Here is an 18,815-nt window from a genome sequence, read left to right as displayed (position 1 = left end):
GAATCCCTGGTAGGTACTTTGAGAGCCTGTCACACAATCTGAAGGTATAGTCTGATGATTAATTGCCATCATCTTTCTTTGCTTTATTAAATTACAGTCCCTCAAGTTTTGATGGCTGATTCAATACAGCTATGCTTTGCATTGCAAAGATTTGCAGCAGGTTCAGAGCCTGTTATTACCTGTTAACTAGAGAACAGTAAAAAATGAAGGGCAGTAAATTAAAATTTGCTAATACAATTGCAAATAACTCCCATAACACCATGAGTTTTCTTCGAGCTAGGTGTGGGGAGGGTCTTTATTAAAGACTTAGGGCTCTGGAAAAATTATGTATTTCTTATACTTCAATTTTGTTTTCTCATGAATATTACGTAACAGTGATAATTTATTCCAAAAGATATGTATTTCAAAAACGTGAGGAATGGGCTGAATAATTTCGGTCATTCCTTGTTAAGTGTAAACTTTGAAAAATAAATAAATAAATAAATAAATAATGTTATATCTAAGGTAATAAATCCTTTCTTTAGAGGTGGCCCCTTGTGTAAGTTGTTACATATATTTTTCTGCAAATCAAGCCTTTTAAAATTATAGTCTCAGAGTGAAAAAAATGTATGCATACTTTTCACTACCACAAAAAAACAAACAAACAAACAAACAAACCAAAAAAAAAAACAAAACCAAAAACAAAAACAAAGCAATTACATACCCTTCCTCCAAAACATGGCAGTTCTGTTTGTTTTTACAAAAATCATGTAGTTTCGTAATACACACTGGAGCATGAAAAAAAAACAAACTAAAAGAATACCTCTTTCCCTAAGACTATTGGGTACTAAATTTTTTTGATTGTTTGTTTGTTTGTTTTTTTGCTTTGTGTTCTTTGTGTTTTTGTATTTAAGTCCATCTAATTTGGAGCATTTATATTTGAGAAGGGACTTTCACTCCAGTTGTTTTTGCAGGCAAGGTATCAACTGTATCATTTGATTTTTGTTTCCAATAAAATAATTTAGGCTGAAAATGCAAACACACTGTCTACATTTATTGTATAAAAATCTTGAAGCAAACAGTATTTTTAAATATTGCTTTATGATAAGACCAAGATAGCAAAAAAATGCCACAAAAAAAAAAAAAATAAAAGCCAAAAAATAAAAAAATAAAAAAAAATAAAAGACTTACCTGTAGAATTGAAAAGGATAAGATAAAATGTTTCATCAGTTTCAGGGATATCATCGTCATTGATATACACAGATAAATTCTGCTCTCTTTCTCCAACATCAAACAAAATGACACTGTTCTTTCCACTGGGAACAAAGTCTCCCTCTTCAGCTGTTGCATCTCCATTAACAGTAACATACTGGACAACAACAGCAACATCAGCAGATCCATTCCTTAGGACTGTAAAGTTTGCAACACTTCCTTCTTGAACACTCACTGTCACAGGTTCTGAAAATACAAAAGCAACAAATCTGCCTGAGTTCAAACCCTTGCATTTGCTCTATTTTCTTAATTCTCTCTAATAGGATCTTCCTTTTAAATGAAGCAATAAGCTGTATGTGATAAAGGTAAGGAAATAATTCAGGTACAAGAGAACATTTTGTACCTTGCCTCTTAACTGATCTCAACATCAACAAAGAGAAAAATGACACACACAAAAAAAATCGGAAGGTTCTGAAGGAAATAAATATAAATTAAAAAAAAAAAATAGTTTGGGGAAATTTTGCACTTGCTCTTTTGGGATTAGGATTTCTCAATGATCTGGTTTGTGATGAAAAATCCATTTTAGGTGGTGTATGTATTCCACATTTATGAACAATAATATCTAACCTGCAAAATAAATGGGATCATCATTCTTTGTTATTTGTAAAAAGGCAGTGGTTACATTTCCCAGCCTGGCTCCACCGGTAGCATTGAATAAACTGATGGTGAATACTTCCTCCTCTTCAGGTACCTGAAAGTATTAAGACAATTATTTCTAGCATACAAAACACTGAAGAATTTAGAATGAAAAGTTAGGGGGATTAATAAACCAGAGATTTCTGAGTGTTGTTTTTATTTGTCAGTCCTTACGTGTTTCAAGAGGGATGACAGTTCATACAGTTATACAGAAATCATCATTCATCAGCAGTCTTTGTAAATAAGTCCCTTCCTCTTTATGTTGTACAGATGACCCAAAAGTTACCTTCTTGTTTCATGTTTCTGATACATGTAGGTTTACAGCTTTATTTATTTATCATTAGGTGTAATCTTCTTTATATCACTTCAAATTTATCAGCATGTAAGATTAGGATTGAAATTAGAATTCCAGTTATCAATATACGTTTCAGTCAAATAAACTTTCCTACAACTTTACCACAGTACAATTACTTCAGCTTCTAACTTTTTGGTTTAGAAGTATGTACAGCTCCTGAAATTTGTCTATTGTTTGCTGAAATTATCTCAGTTCTACCCAAGTATTTTGGCATTTCCTACAAGTTATTAGGTTCTTGAGAAACATACATTCCTTTTTTCTCCTTATGTTCTAATGTTTTAGCACTCTTTTTCCCATATTCTCACCCTAAAACACTGTGAAAGTGTTTACCTCATCTGGCAGTGAGTAAATTGTGATATTTTTTGAAAACTCCAGATTATCAAATAAAATAATCCCTTGCTCTGGATAGACGTCGTTGGTGCATGCTGGATCAACAACCCAAGACACACTAACATTTCCGTAGTTTCCTTGGTTTCTTACAACTCTGTAAACAGCTAGAAAATATAAACATAGAGTCAGTGTGCATATTCAGAGCAACAGAAATCAAAAAGGAATATCTGAAGCATCTGAAACTGGGAAAAAGGAAATAAAATAATAACCAATTTCACTTCCTATGAAACCAGTCACATGTTGGAGTGCCACAGAAAAGGACATACAAAGACAGATTAATAAAGCAGTTCAAAATGCGTTAGTTTCATGTTAGTTCTTGCCCGTAAAAGTAATTGATGACTGAATAGAACTAGATCAATTAAAATCACCCATTTAACTCTATGTTTCTCTTATATAACACCCCATTCTTCATTCTCCACAAACAGAGCTACTACCTCCACGTTGCACTTCGCACATACATCAGTACTCCATCCCTCCTGTCTGGGAAATTCTCTAGCAATTCTTTTTACTCAGTTAATCCCTCTGTTTTTCCACACCCTTACTTCTCCACTTCACTCTCCGCTGCTCATCTTGCTTAGCATTGTACCACTCTGCAAAGTCCTGAGTGGAGATTTTAGTAAGAAGTCTCCTAGACTTCTGTTATCCTAGAACAGGGAAAATAAGACTTGCAGAAGCAGACAGCAGATAAAGAAGTAACTCTAATAAAAAGGAATTACCAGTATGGATGTCTTCTCCTTTGCTTTCACTTATTGTTACTGTTAGTTCGTAAGGTAGAAACTGAATGATACCATGTGGATCATCATTCTTCAGAATGGTTATATTGACCGTTGTGGCATTCCCCACCTTGCCTGGCATTTCACTGTAGCCACTAAGTACCACAGAATATACCTCATCCAGCTAGAAGAGGGAAACTCAATCAGAATAAAAATACGTATTCAACATCCACATCAAAAACAAAATGGTCTATAGTCCACAGTCCCCCATCAGGCAGAAAGGGATACAAACTTAAAATGAAATCACACACATTCTACGTGCAATAAGTGTTTGTATAATGCCATCAAATAAAGGAAATTGTTAGAACTTTCTATCTCTAAAAGCATCAGTTTCTCCAAAAGTCTGTTATTATTACAAGAAAGGACTTATTCTGTGTACTTAATTTAGAATCACATAATTTCACAAGTAATGTCTGTAACACACTCTGAAATGTAAATTTTCTTTCCTCCAAAACTTCTTAACATTTCTGGCTTTGTAACAGGTAAAGCAAAGATTTTTAAACCATGGAAAGCATGCTAATTTAGAAATAATAGATCAACTGGCTTTATTAATCTAATGGGACATGGCACTCTCAAAAAAGCATCAGAGAACATTAAAAAAATTATTGCATTTATCTACCTAGAAAAGAGAATTACTCTACACTGGGGAGAACTCAGTGAAACTGGCTGGTGGTCAGCAGTAAAGAAACACACATGAACTGGTTCTTTACATACAATTCAATTAAAGAATGGTGTTCAGTACTACAGAATGTCATGGATGCTAAAACCTTATCTGCGTTCAAAGCTCAACTGCTTCAATTAACAGAAAGAAAATCTGAAGACACACAAAGATACCATCCATTACTCCAGACATCCTTGGACTGCCCACCATTGGAGGCTGGGATGGCATTCTGGAGGAAAGTGATTATATATGTCTTGCTCATGTATGTGGCTTTTGGCCACTCTTGGAGATAAAAGAGTATAAAAGGACCTTATTTTTTAGTCCTGACACTAGAATTCATATGTTTTTGCCTAAGCATTTCAGCAGGATGACTTACCTAGTTTAATAATACTGCTGTAAGCAGGGAAATGCTTTTATCTCAGCCTGCCGATGAACTGGGAATGGAATTATTAAATCACCTGGTGTTCTAGTGCCTAGGTTTTACTAGCTTATCTTATGTTCCTGGCTTCTGTAGTGGAGTTCAGACTTCTTATGTCTCTTTTCTTTGGACTATGTAGGGAAAATAAACCTGAATTTCTACAGCAGCCTATGCTAAGATGGAGTGCTGTGATCCCCTGATTTCCTCATCATATGGTCCTACATCCCTCTCATGACTGATGACCACCTGTCCCTACAATAAGATTATTGATCTTCCTTTATGTTTTGTAAAGCTGGTTTTCTGGAACCTTACTCTTTGATCAGCTCACTAGCAGGATTGGAAAAACACAACTAACTGCTTATGCAAAATACAGCATAGGAATGTGCATGTAAAGGCAGCAAAAAATGCTGAATCACAGCAGCTAAAATTTATGTTAACATACATATGGTAAAATCAAACCCTTGCAAACTTTCTGATGGAATCCAGGATGGCTGATGCACAGGAAAGGGAACAAGCTACAGAAAAACAGAAAGCAAAGAGAAAAGCAACAGACACAGGCCTCAAATTCTGCAGATTTCTGGGATTACAAAACAATAGAGATATCAGACAAATGAATATTCAGGCAAGGCTGAAAAGACCTGATTTGTATTGATATAAAATGCTTTCATATGCTGCTCGACTAATTCATAGGCCTTTCAGTCACTCTTCCTCTACCTATTTCTCATACTTAAGAAAAAGAAAGCCTTCAAATGTTACAGAAAAATAGCTGGTATTTATAGGTGAAACCATCTATATTTTAATAAGTGACAAACAAATATGTCTGTGAATGCAATTTAAAGAGAGAAAAATATTAATTCTTACCTCTGGAATCCCATCCATCCTTGTCAGTAGCGTAATTATGATCTCTCTTTCACCAGGCTTAAACTCCAGAATTCCTGTGCTTCCATAAAACTCATTATTATCTCTTGGTTCTACAGTGTAGCGCAGAAACTGTCTGATGAGGCTTCCTCTAGTGCGAACAATCTGCAGCTCAACAGACTCCCCTTCCTGCAAAAAAATAAAATTCATCTTTTTCCAGCACTCTGTTAGAACTAAGTTGTCTGTAATGTTCAAGCGACATTACTCGGATAGCTACCTTGATGCTGTAGGGACCTCTGGAAGAGGAAGAAAATTCAAACACTCCTCCGGGATCATCATTTTCCAAAATTGTAATTTCACAAGTAGTAAACCCGTATTTCAGTATCTGATTTTCCACACTGACCCTGAGAAAGGAAGGTAAGAGGTTTTTTCAAGTTGCAATTCTGTTTAGCATACAGAGGAGATCAGGATATTGACAAATTTTATGAATAAATTATGAAAACCAACAGTTACCTGCAAGGATTAAAATAAGGCAATAATGATACAACATCAGAATGTTTTATCCATTGGAAAAAAAATTATTGCCTCTGAAGTAACTTTTTTTTTTAAAATATATTTTTTTCTGATTAACTTTTTATAGCTATTGACTCCGTTGTTTGTTTATCTGGTTTTGATAACACATGCACACAACACACAGGAAAAGAAACAGAATAGTGACAGGGGAAACAAAAAAAAAAAGTTAGTTAAATTCAGAACTACTTTATATTTGGATCAAGGTATAAAGGAAATTCCAAAATCACCTATGCTGAGATTACACTGAAAATCATAAATTTACATTATTGCTTTCTTTGTCAAAGTTTACTACTGACATACAGAGGCAGAAATTTGACTCTCTATACCATGGATTTCACCCTCAGCTGTGTGTTAGCCTGCCTTCTGTAGATGTGGAGACAACCTGTAGGATCCCCATCTGACTACAAAATGTTGGACCTACTCTCACCTTTAAAGCACATGGTGAATGGTGCAAGAATGAAGTACACTGACCAAATATGCATACTTCAAATTCCTCTTAGTAAAGGATTTCTCTCTCTGGGCTTCTGCTACACCATCTTGGTCTTACTCTGACACGAATGGGGAATATCTGATAAAAGAAATGAACCTTGCATATTACTTGCTTGCCATTTCTCAGAAGCAGTAATTTTCAACATCATTTTAAATTTCTTATATTAAAAATTCCACAGAAGCACTATTAAAAAATACACCTCCAGACTGATGGTCTGCATATGATTTATTACATGTAGTTTTAGGTACTTAGATTCCTTTGCATCTTTCATGTTTCCTGTCAGTATTGTATTTTTCAATGAAATTGTGGTCCTGCATATCATACATATTTTTGTGCTTTCACTGTACTACAACCTAGACTTTATCAAACGCTATTTCATGAAGAAGTGTGATATATTATATCCAATTTTTGAAATCAGGCCCAGAACTGTGTCCAGAAGCACATTATAAGTAACTGGAACCTACACATACAAAAACAACTTAGCATTGTTTGTTGTAGCATAGTCTCTAGGACAGGGTACAGGATGCAAAATAGGTAATACCTATTTAATAGAGTAACATGCTCATGTTTGTTATGTGTTTAAAAAAACAAAAGTCAGTAGAAAAAAATAACCTGTGTTATATAAATTATATGCATGTTAGTTTAAATCAAGATAACTTTCCTTGTCTTTGACTAGAGAAAATTACTCTAACTCTAATCAGTTCAGTCATTTAGTTGGGTCAAACTGTATTTGTAGCAGTTTAAAACAATTAATTCATTATTCCATGAAACACTCAAATATCAAACACTGAGCCATGCATTCATAACTTTCATCATTCACAGATCCTACATAAAGAAATGCCTTCAAGCAAGAACCCCATGCCATCAAACAAAATACCAAAGGGGAAGCATGCGTTGTATGAAGAGATGCAGAGACGTAACTCTTGGGGAGGGAGGGGAAGAAATGATAAAGACAGATTCTGTCCAAACCAACCACTTCCAAAAGAAAGCATTGATTCACTGAGCACAAAAAACAGTTCACCGCACTTACCCAAAGAACACGACAAACCTTTCTGTCTCTACCCTGTCAACACAGAGAAAAAAAAAAAAAAGAGGATGGGGATAGTAATGAAAGAATGAAAAATGCCACTGACCAAAACTTCAATACTACCCATCTTATAAAAGAACAAAAAGCAAAACAACAAAAAACAAAAAGGGGAAAAAATAAATTAAAAGAAGGCTTCCTTTTTACTTTCCAAAAGCTTACAATGTTCATGTTATAGGAGCCCTGCTTGCTTGGCATTTTCCTGTTGACAAAGGCCAGCAAGTGCGCAGCTCCCACTTACGAGGAATGACCCTGTGACCAATTCAGCATGTCAAGAGCCACTCAAGGTGTTCCCTACCAAGCCCTCCTCAAAGAGCTTGATTACTGCTGCGTGATCACACCTGCAGCAGCAGTCCACGATTATAAACCTTTATTAGGAAAATACATCTACGTGCCTCTGTGATATGGTGTTTCATCAGTCTGACAAAGTAATGATAAAAACAGATAAGCACAGAAAGAGTACTGATGGGTACACAAGGAAAAGTAATTTGGCACAAAATCACAGCAAACCTCATTTATAACAATTTTTTAGTTAATCAGATTACCAAAGTAGTATATATACGTATATAACATAAATACAAATTTACAACAGAAAATAAAAATGAATCATTATGTCAAGTGAGTTTTTGGTACATATTAAACCTAGACAGCTTTCAGGTCAGGAAGCAACCAGTAAAATTCAGTCCACCAACTGGTAAAAAAATAACTTTGTTCAGGTGGTTTCTCCATACAAACCCCATTTTGAAGACTTGGATATTTTATTTATTTTCTTATTAATTATCTGGTCTTTTTTTTTTCTCTGGCTGATACCATGATCAGTCAGACTGCTATCACTGCCCTGGCACAGTGATGTTAGTTACTACTCCGAAAAGTCATAAAACATCCTATGCAAAAACTTACTAGAAGCAGCTAGGGTTAGGTTTTCAACTCCAAGATGCTGTTAAGCAAACAATGAATGAACGAAGCTGTGGCTGCCCCATCCCTGGAGGTGTTCAAGACCAGGTTGGATGAGGCTAGGCCAACCTGATCTAGTAGGTGCCATCTAGTAGGTCTCTGCCCATGGCAGAGGGGTTGGAACTGGATGACCTTTAACGTCCATTCCAACCTGAGCCGTTCTGTGATTCTAAGATTGGTGCACCCAGTCGTCCTCTTTGTATCTATGCTCTAAGGCATATACATAGAACTTTTCATAACATAGAATGCATATCCCCAACAACATTTATTTTTTTTTAAATAGTATTGAAAAAAAAAAAAGAATTAAGGGAACAAAGATAAATTATGAAGGTACATTTTAAGTTTAAATTAAAAATGTTTGTTGTAAAGTATTCTCATAGATTTACTTTTTTTCTAGGAATATATATATAAAAAAAAAAAAAAAAAAGATCCCAATTCTATTGTTTTGAACAATTACATTGTAATACAATTACCGTACTCACATCCTCCAAAGTTTTATCCTTTTAATCCAAATGCTTGCTTTTTGGTTCAGTGTACTCTTCATGTGTTAAACCTAAGTCCATACGGGGCCAAACCAGGCAAGGTGAAGTGTTCAGCAAATACCTGCATAATGCTTCCAGCAGCCAGCTCAGATTGACCCCGAGCAGCTACGGGGCTGCACACAGGGTCTGTGCCCCCAGAGAGCTGCCAGGACACCAGCCCCATCCCCTGCCACATGCACCTCCAACCTTGAAGAACAGAGGGGGGCGTTCATATACCACCCCTACACCACAGAGGAGATGTTCCCAGACTGCCTCACACCACACAGGGCCAGTTCAGTCCTGTTTCACCCCTCGTGGTGTGTGAACCCAGCTCTTTAGGTGTTCCTCTGACAGCAGTATGGAAACAGGACAAAGAGGGCTATTCAGAAGCAGCTATAAAAGTTAGAACAGCTCCTTTGACATGGTGGCTTTACCATGGCCAGCAGCTCCAGCTAGTGAAAAGAACTCTTGACCAGGAATAAGGAGATACCAATCACTGGGAAAGCCACTTCCCTGTTTTTATCCTCAGCTTTTTTTTTTTTTTTTTTTTTTTTTTTTTTTTTTTTTTTCTGAAAAATGGCTATGAATGGACATGGAGTTTCATACAGACAATAAACCCTGGCAATGCCTACGATGCTGACATAAGAAATACAACCTCAAAGTGTGTAAAGTATTTCTTATACAACAAGACTGATCATTAGGGAAATTCTTTCAGTAAAAAAATCATGTATTATACATGTATATGTAAAGAATATTACATAGTAAGAACTACAGATGAATTAGGACAACCAACAGGAGCCCCAAAATGTTTCTTACACTTTTTTAAACACACAGTACAAGAAAATAGCAGAAATCAGACCTTTGACAAAGTTTAAGGTACCATGAGAATTTCAGTATTACTAAGAACTAAATAGAACCACAAAATAAATAAATAAATAAATAAATAAATAATAACTTTGAAGTTAATAACTTTTGACAAAATCTGGAATTTCTGCAGAACCTGAGTGTTCTGAAAGACACATGAGAAACTTAATTTCCAATGTGAATCTACATGGCTGTCATTATTAAACTACACTTCTCTAAAAGACTTTCTTTTCTGTCAGGGTATCTCAAAAAAGGGGAATTGAAATTGCTTGTGGAACATTACTCAATTTGTTTGCATTCAGTGTTCACCCCCTCTTCAATTTTTTCAGGATTATCTACTGATTTAATTAGTGGCAGGCTCTAGCTCTAAAGAACTGCATTAAAGTAGGATTTGCCACATCAGACATTCCACAGTGCTTCTCACCAGAGGAAACACCTTCTCTCCAGGTATAATCCATCATTTATTTGATTTTTTTGAGGCTACTTTAATTTTTCTGAGTCATAGCAGGAAAGATATGTTGTTGTTATTTTGAGAAGTAATGAAAACTAGCAGTAGGTGTCCAGGGCATTCATTTCAACGTTCTACTATTTTCAAATAACTTTTTCCCCGTTAAAACACATTCTGATCAAACCCTTGAGGCATCCCTGGAGGTTTTGCAGGCCAGGTTGGACAAGGCTGTGGGTCAACCTGATCTAATGGGTGGTATCCCTGCCCATGGCAGTGGGGTTGGAAACTGCCATGTTTCCAACTGGAAATCTTTAAGGTCCCTTCCAACCCAAGCTGTTCTGTGATTCTATGAAAATTTACATAAGTAAGATAGATATGGTTTTAAAACAGACACTAACCAAAGGAAATTACCAAGTAAGGAGAAAATCCCAGCTCCATTAAGCAGTATGTCAGTGAGTAACCCACAACACATAAACCCTTAAGCCCTGACCATTGACACTACGCAGTGCTTTAAATGGCCCCTCTGTGCTTTTCTAACTTTTTGACATGTAGCAACCCCTTAAACCTCAAAAATTTTTAAATCTGCCAGATATTTCACAGTGAAATAGTCAAGTCTGTATTTTACAACTGTAATTTTTAAAAAATTACTTTATAACTCACAGGTCTCATCATTTTCTATATAAACTGATGACAGAATTTCAACCTATGGAAATCCGTATCCAATTACTGAAATCAGTAGAGCTATAAAAATCTCCAAATAATGTTGCTTTGGTTTATTATATGTAGTAAATGAGATTTATGTCATAACATATGCATATAGATCTGTTCTGGCATCTTAACTTCCATGAGTCAAGACTCAAGAAATGTTGGAACATAAGGACTGCCTAAACAGTCGTCTGTTTGTTGATTGTCACTTTCACAAAATAAAAGTGATTTATCCCCAGATCCCAAAGTCTCCAAGTTCTCAGTCTCACCACCACTCACTCATGAGCACAAACACAGGCCATGTCCCCAGCTCACATACCCTGCAGGTTCTGGCCCTCTGGTTGTGCCAGTTGCCAAATTGATAGCTGTCTGCACCTTAACTGAGGGGCTGATAACTGCCAGTGAGAGATTATGTTGTGTAGGAGGAAAAAACAGCAATCAGATTTTTAAAAAACTGATTCCTGTTTGTGCTTACCAGGTAAAATGAACAGCCCTAGTATATACATGTATATATGCTCTCACAAAGCACACACACAATTTCCATGGCCTGTTCCACCTACATTCATCAAGAAGACCAAGGTCTTTTCTTTCTCACATAGATTTCACTACAGACATCTGTTTTTATTTATGCTTGGTCTCAATTCAGGCCTATTCAGATAGGGCAGGCATTCAACCTGAAGCTGCTCCTAAAAAAAGAAAATATGAAGAAGCTTCAGCAGATAACAAGACTCTCTTGCCTCTTTATTACTCAACATTACTCATCTGTCTTCTTTGGAATCCTATTTTTCATGTTATACATTTACCTCCAGTTTGTGGACAAAATTCAGACTTAGTTTTACTATCTATGGTCTAAGGATAGAGACCATAAAGCAAGAAAGGATAATATTGTTTTTAATGGCTTGGAAAAATTATAGTTATAGATGCACTTAAAGCTTGTTTAAAATTGAACTGCCTTGACAATATCACTAAGCTGTAAATAATACATCCTTGTTAGAACTAATTATTTTGATTATTTTACCCATGCTATTAAATATTTCAGTCAATTGAATGCTTATGAACATATGTCTATGTCTATAGTTTCATTAAAGTTCTTACATGCTTTCTTTTCCCGCTGACTTACACTACAATTTATGGAACAGTACAAGCACATCTACAGCACAGTGCATCTTTGTTTTTGTGCTCATTCACTACTGCTGTGAGGTGCTGGCTGCCAGCCTTGGAAACTGAAATCTTCTGTTTGTCCACAAAATAGCAACCAGGCAGACAGCAATAGCATGGGCTTACACATAACCCTGCCAGTATCCTTCAACCCTAATTTGAAGAGTCATGTCTAGTAGTGAAAGGATGATCTCTGCAGTCATTTCATTCTTGGCTTCTGCTAATTAGTTGAAGTGAAGGATGCTACCCAAGTCTAGAGAAAAGTTCAAATTCTATCTCCTCCTTGTTTGCTCCTTTTTCCAGGACAGACCACCTGTTCCTTGCTTCACTCTCTGACCCTGCCAAGTGTGGGAAAGCTGCTTACTCTTGGCACACTTTTCACCATCCACTTCATGATCAACAGAGCTATGGCTTGCACCATACACAGCAAAAGCAGAACACTGCTTATGTTTGTTCAGCTGCCAGTTCAATCCTTGTTGCAGCCACCATTTTCAAGGTACAGCCTACAGCTGTAACTCAGGATAAATGGCAGAAATCTGTACTTTCACACACATGAATCAAAAAAGTTAATCTTTCATGCTGCTTACTTCTATCTACTTACTTGTTTACCTCAATACCAGTCTGCATTCTTGGCCACCTTACACTCAAAACTTGAAACATCATTTCTAATCCTAGTTTCCCCCTTTGTGCCAGAGACTCTAAAAAAATTCCTTGAGACAAACCAGTTTCACCCACAGAAAAGAAAAAAAGCAGAGAGCTGCTTGCAGTTGTCTCTGTTTTTGTTTTGAAAAAGATTGCCTTTTTAATGTAATGGTAGCCAAGGTAGAATAAAATAACTTGTTCTGAGCTACATGCATTAACCAGCCACCTTTTAATCAAGCAAGCCAATCCTGCAAAGGAGTAACATCTTCCTTGTGTACCATAACAATGTTCAAAAACCATGTTTTCTGAAATGGGATCTTCTTGTGGTCAATAACAGCTTGAGGAGCTTCTTGCCTATTGTTTGCTAATGTGTAATCACTGCGGGTATCTGTTATGGATATATAAGAGCTAGCCTACACTTCCTGTACAGAATAAAATTACTTCTGCATAATTCCTGATTATAAACTAATTTAAGTTTTCTGAATATGTTCATATGCAGATCAGTATCACGGTATCACCTGAGGGCCCTTACAGTCTGTTATCCTAAAATCCTCAACTAGATAAGAAGGCAGACCAGAACATTGTGCTCCAGAAGCCCCACTGCATACTCATTAGCAGAAGACTGCAATAATAGTCACACTGGGATATTCTGGGGGCTAGGAGCTGACAGACATATCTAATTATCAAGGAATATTGAACATGCAGAACAAACAAACAAATTGCTAGTCTAATTCTACAGTGATACCCAAGTTATAAATGTTTTTCTGATAGAAAAAGTTCTGCATTGCTTTTTAGTTCTCACTTTAGATTTTCTCATTATCTCACTAAAAATTATTTTCCTGAAAAAAAAAAAAAGTGTTAAAACCAAGAGCTATAAAAAAGATCAAAACTGAAAGAACTTTCTGAATAGTATACAGAATTTTAATGAAAATATAAACAATTAAGTCATTGGATAATAAATGCAAAATGGTTTCTTACATTGATCTCCAGTCAAAGACTCAAAGGGTCCAAAGAATCAAGGGTCCAATATTTCTTCAGACACGTATCAACACAATGTAAGTAATAACTTGTAATTAACACTGCGCTAATTTGTTATACATAAATTGAGTACTGCAGCTGATACATATGAATAGAGAATAGGGTACAGTACCTGTCCAGAGTTAATAACACAGTTTCGTTCATTTCAGGTACATCATCAGCTTTAATGGTGATGTTAATTGTAGTATCACTTTGTCCAGATAAGAAAACCACAGAGCCGTTAAAAGGACTTATATCATCGTGTGTTACTGCCTTTTGGTTGGGACCGGAGGGTTTCAAACTCCAGAACACAGTTGCTTGACCATCAGTCCCATCTCGATGCAATGCGATGGAAACCTGTGAAACACATTAATTTGTTGTGACTTGCAAAAGTAAATGCAAAACCAATTACTCCCTTGCAAATTACTATTTGAATAAATAATAATTACAAAAAAAAAAAAAAGTTTGTCCAGTTCTAATTTGACAATGGGAAATGATCTATCTGATTCAGGATTTGTGTCAGTCCTACTTTACATGACAATTGGTGAGAGAGACTAACTGCAGTATCATTTGCTCTGTGTGAGCATCAAGGGCTAACTGGTTTTAGATGCTTACACAAAAAACAAAGACCAATCTCACTTCTCTGGAAATTAATAACAGATTATTTCAGAGCATTATTATTACTATTATTATTTAAGGAAGAGAATATTTGGGATAAGGCAGAACTTAGAGGAAGGCTTTTCCTCACATTAATTGTTAATGCTACACTGAATACAGCAAACTCCGCCTTCTCCAAATAAGTTTTCCATAGCAAAGGACGATATAAAAAGGCTTACTTACCAGTGCAGCAGGGGAATCTTCTGGTTCAGAAAGAATAATCGGTAAATTGCTAATAAAGCCTATTTCTCCATTTGCAATATCTGGAGTAATCCTCAGAGAAATATTTTGAATATCTCCTAACCTAGGACTCACAGATGGGACTAGAGGAATTCTATTCACCAGTTCAACTCTTTCCAGCTGTAGGAAAAAGTAAGAGAAAACTGAGAAATAAGAAGCCTCAGCACCAAGTCAGAACAGTTCTGACATTTCAGAGTAATTTCCATATGCAGGAAGTACACATCTCCAGAGCAAATTCTTCTATTAATAGGAAGAATTTGCATACTGATTTTTATAACTGCTGTTATAAAAATTTGTAAGTAGACATGTCAAAGAAATGAAGTGGATATTGTTGAGCTGTCAGCAGAATGGTATGCCTCCCAGACAAATCATATTAGTGTATGTAATTAAACACAGATCAAGCCAGTGAGAGACTGTCTGTTCCAGATCAGCTGATTCATTACTAGACCTATTAGCAGTAACTGATGAGCAGCATAGGCAATTGTCTAACATTATTTTTTGTGTCTTGCATTGATAAAAATCTAGGGAAATCACTGAAGTCATAATAATTTACAGCCAAACAGACAAAGAATAATGCACTTTTCTTTCCTCTCTGCAAAATTTTAAGGAATTCTCTATCTAAGAACTACCAGAGCTGCATTAAAAATCTAAATTCAGTACAGTATTTCAAAACTGTATTTTACCTATCACTGCATTTCTGATAGATTATAGATACTAAAAGCAAATAGATTTTTTTAACCTTTTCTTTAAGTGAGAAGCATCACTCATTAAGCCCAGCAGCAGTAGTGACATACCAAGGAAAGCAGAACTTGCCTGTTTAATTATTTCCTTCAAATATTACTTATGCCATGTCATTTTGTCTACATGCATCATTACAATAAATGTATCCATAACAGATTTGCATATATTTCTGTGAACATTTCACTAGGGCATAAACTCCCACTGACATTTTTTCTTGGAGTTATCAGGTGTACAGTAAAGCTTTATTTCTGGGGGAAGAATAATGGCCTTTCTTAAATTCATATAGTAATAATGGTTCACCATTTCAAAAGATGATTTTTAAAGTCTTACAGTTCTTAAAACAAAACTGTTAAATATGTGGGCTGCATCATATTTTGTTCCACAACTACTTGAGTAACACCCAGAAATATGCATGAACATTTATCTGATGATAGATGGAAATGTTTTACAAATACTGTATTCAGTAACTGATTCTCAACCATTTCAACTTGTTATCAAGAGTCTGAAGATTCAACTTGTTATCAAGAGTCTGAAGAACAGATGATGGCACTGTTTTTTTCTCCTCTTTTCTGAGCTTTCTCCTAGCGTAGGCCCCAATCCTGCAATTAACAGGATGAAAGCGCACCATTGTATGGTTGTTAGCTCAGTAAACTTTCTGAAATACTACACAGCCAAAACAATTTGCATGATTTAAAGTGTATGCTTTGGTACATTTGGGATAAAGTAATAATCAATAAAGAACAGAGATTTTATTCTTTCTACAGTGTTTCCTTTAGTACCTTTTAAAGGAACCAAATCAAGGAGAAAAAAAAAAAAAGTAGTTATTTGAACCATAGCAATTAGTAGTTTATGAGCTTAATTTTCAGAGTTAATCTTCCTAGCTATACCAAAAACTGCATCTGTGATTACAGCATGTTATTTACTTGAAGGTGTCACTAAGGAATGTATCTCACATTATCTCCTGAACCTTTATTCATCCTACAGTTGTATTTGCTTCTCCTCTGCCAATTCCTGAGTCTATTCGTTATTGTGCCTAAATACAACTCATTCTAAACATCTTCACTGAGATTATCATTTATTCACAATGCAGAAGGATTGTCACAGTGATAAATAGCAGTGTTTCCTTCTGCATGAGTTTCTAAATTAATTATTTGAACTGGAAATCTCCTCTGATTTAATTTGTTCAAACAAATAAGATTTTATTTATGGTTCATAGAGAAAGTACAGGAAAAAAAAAAAAAAAAAAAAACATGAACACATTGGAATCTACAGTTTGAAAATCCAGGCGAAGCGCTTGGAATGACTGGACATTCTGAAATATTTACAATATGTGTGTCTTGACCATAGTCAAAGGACAAAAAAAAAAAAAAAAAAAAAAAGACGTTGAATACATGGAATTAGATGTTTAAGAATTTTGAGGATCTCTCAGACAGCTTGCAGTCATAAAACATATTAATGTGTTCTAGTATTTCAGAAAGCAATTCCTAATCTAACTGTGAATGCCATAAATAAATAAATAAAATTGCATATTAGTTAAACAATATAACTCTGGCAAAAAAAAAAATAAAAAATTCCTCCTTTAAGAGAATGTAGGGAGAAGGATATGGAGGGAGGAAATCTTTCAAAGGTCTTAGAAGTGCTTACAACATCTTTGGTAGACTATAAGGAAAACACAAAACCTGGCAAATTTGAAATTCATGGATATAACACCAACACCTTCAACAATGATAAAAGTTATCTTTTACAAATTCAGATAGAAAAAAAAAGTGAGGAAAACTACTCAGGGAAAACTAGAAAAAAAAATGTAAGTTTTCCTAACAAATTTATATATAGACGCAATGTAATATACATTTGACCCTTTTTAATTTATGACTTAGAATAGTTCAGCTGGAAGAGCAAAGGTCACAGTATCACAGAATTGTAGGAGTTGTAAGGGACAGGCTGGAAAGCTGGGCAGGAAGAAACCAGGTGAGGTTTAACAAGAGTAAGTGTAGAGTCCTGCACCTGGGAAGGAACAACCGCATGCATCAGTACAGGCTGGGGGGTGACCTGCTGGAGAAGGACCTGTATCAAGCCCAAGTTACATTTACTTGCATGTCATTTCTGAAATTTTTCCTGCTTCAGTAATTTAATTTTAAGAACCTTATTTTTTTCATGTTCCAAGTCAGAGGCCAAGCAGAAACATGCTTCAAGGGGCAAGCAACAGCCTACACTGATCTTATTTTGATAAACTCCATGATTAATACCTGAATCCTCCTTATTTTTAAAATTTGTGTAATTACTAGTGATTAGGAATATAAAACTTTATGGCATAGTTATGAAAGCTGTCTTTTTTTTTTTTTTTTTTTTTTTACAGGAATAGTCATTTACAGTCAAGGGGAAGGATCAATTATTGAATCATAGTCTTCATATTAAATAAGCTTAAAAAAAAAAAACAACAAACACACAAAACTGAGATACCTGTATGAGGAAATGAGCACCATTTTGAAGAAATGCATCGTTTCTTATTGGTATACTCAAAGTATGATGTGTTTTTCCTTCTGGAAACAGGAGGATGCTGTTTCTAGACATGTTCAGAATGCCATCTTTTGCTCTCTCAGGATCCAGAGCTCCAGCTGGGATATACAGTGCAGTATAAACCAACTGCACATCTCCAACTGTTCCTTTCTCCCGAACAAAACTCAAGGATAAAAAGCGTCCCGTTGGATTACTTTCAATCTTCTGACTCTCCAAAGGATAAAACTTTATTACGCCATAAACATCATCACTGTCCTGAATGTAAAACAAAAGCTGCAAAACAGAAAACAGCATCACTTACTCAATGCTACAGTCAATATACACCACAGTTTTCATGTTTTCATGACAGTATGTCTTGACTGTCATCATACATTTTTATCGTTACTGAATTGGCACTCGAGAAAGAAATCAGATTGACAGCCCCAAAGTATTGTTTGTGCACAAGCAGCACAGCACTGATAGCAGCAACTTTCCTGCTATGCCTCATCTATGTCAGAATGAGCTTTGAATAACTGATTTTTGGTTCAGCAGCCAAAGTGAATAATTTTAATATATTTCAGACTGAAAAAAAAAATGAAAAAATTCATTTAATTCACCAAGTTCATTTCAATCGACAATTCAAAAAGCAATGTAGGGAACTGAGTCACAAAATTGTCAGTAATGCTAATTACCCCTTATTTAACAGTTCAGAGGTTAATCTTAATCACTAAGCCATCCTCTTGAAGCTGTTACTCTGTGTAAAACATTCCAGTATCTACAGCAAATAAGCAAGTGAAAATAAATGCTCAACCTTCTCTTAGCAAGCAACCAATCCAGACAGCGTTTATGCAGTGATATTTATGATGGGAATATGCTAAGCTAA

The 18,815-nt window shown here is 35.5% G+C and overlaps 1 protein-coding gene across 4 annotated transcripts in view; it reads right to left on the bottom strand.

Moving 5' to 3' along the window:
- ADGRV1 (adhesion G protein-coupled receptor V1) overlaps window positions 1–18,815 on the bottom strand; it is a 287,686-nt gene that overhangs the window by 245,315 nt on the left and 23,556 nt on the right. For all 4 annotated transcript variants that reach the window (XR_014319280.1, XM_082782584.1, XM_082782586.1 and 1 more), the window contains exons 9-17: window positions 17,897–18,226; window positions 14,639–14,815; window positions 13,932–14,155; window positions 5,620–5,746; window positions 5,346–5,531; window positions 3,349–3,529; window positions 2,573–2,736; window positions 1,819–1,942; window positions 1,171–1,437 (exon numbers count right to left, since the gene is read on the bottom strand). Coding sequence is in view for 3 of the 4 variants with exons in the window: in XM_082782584.1 (XP_082638710.1) it covers window positions 1,171–1,437; window positions 1,819–1,942; window positions 2,573–2,736; window positions 3,349–3,529; window positions 5,346–5,531; window positions 5,620–5,746; window positions 13,932–14,155; window positions 14,639–14,815; window positions 17,897–18,226 (1,780 nt within the window). In the remaining variant the exon portion in view is untranslated. The remainder of the gene's footprint in view (window positions 1–1,170; window positions 1,438–1,818; window positions 1,943–2,572; window positions 2,737–3,348; window positions 3,530–5,345; window positions 5,532–5,619; window positions 5,747–13,931; window positions 14,156–14,638; window positions 14,816–17,896; window positions 18,227–18,815) is intronic.

This window comes from Aythya marila (genome assembly GCF_965140915.1).
Source record: "Aythya marila genome assembly, chromosome: Z".
In the NCBI taxonomy this organism is placed as follows: domain Eukaryota; kingdom Metazoa; phylum Chordata; class Aves; order Anseriformes; family Anatidae; genus Aythya; species Aythya marila.
Note: the sequence above shows the minus strand (reverse complement) of the source record. Positions and strands in the feature narration are given on the sequence as shown.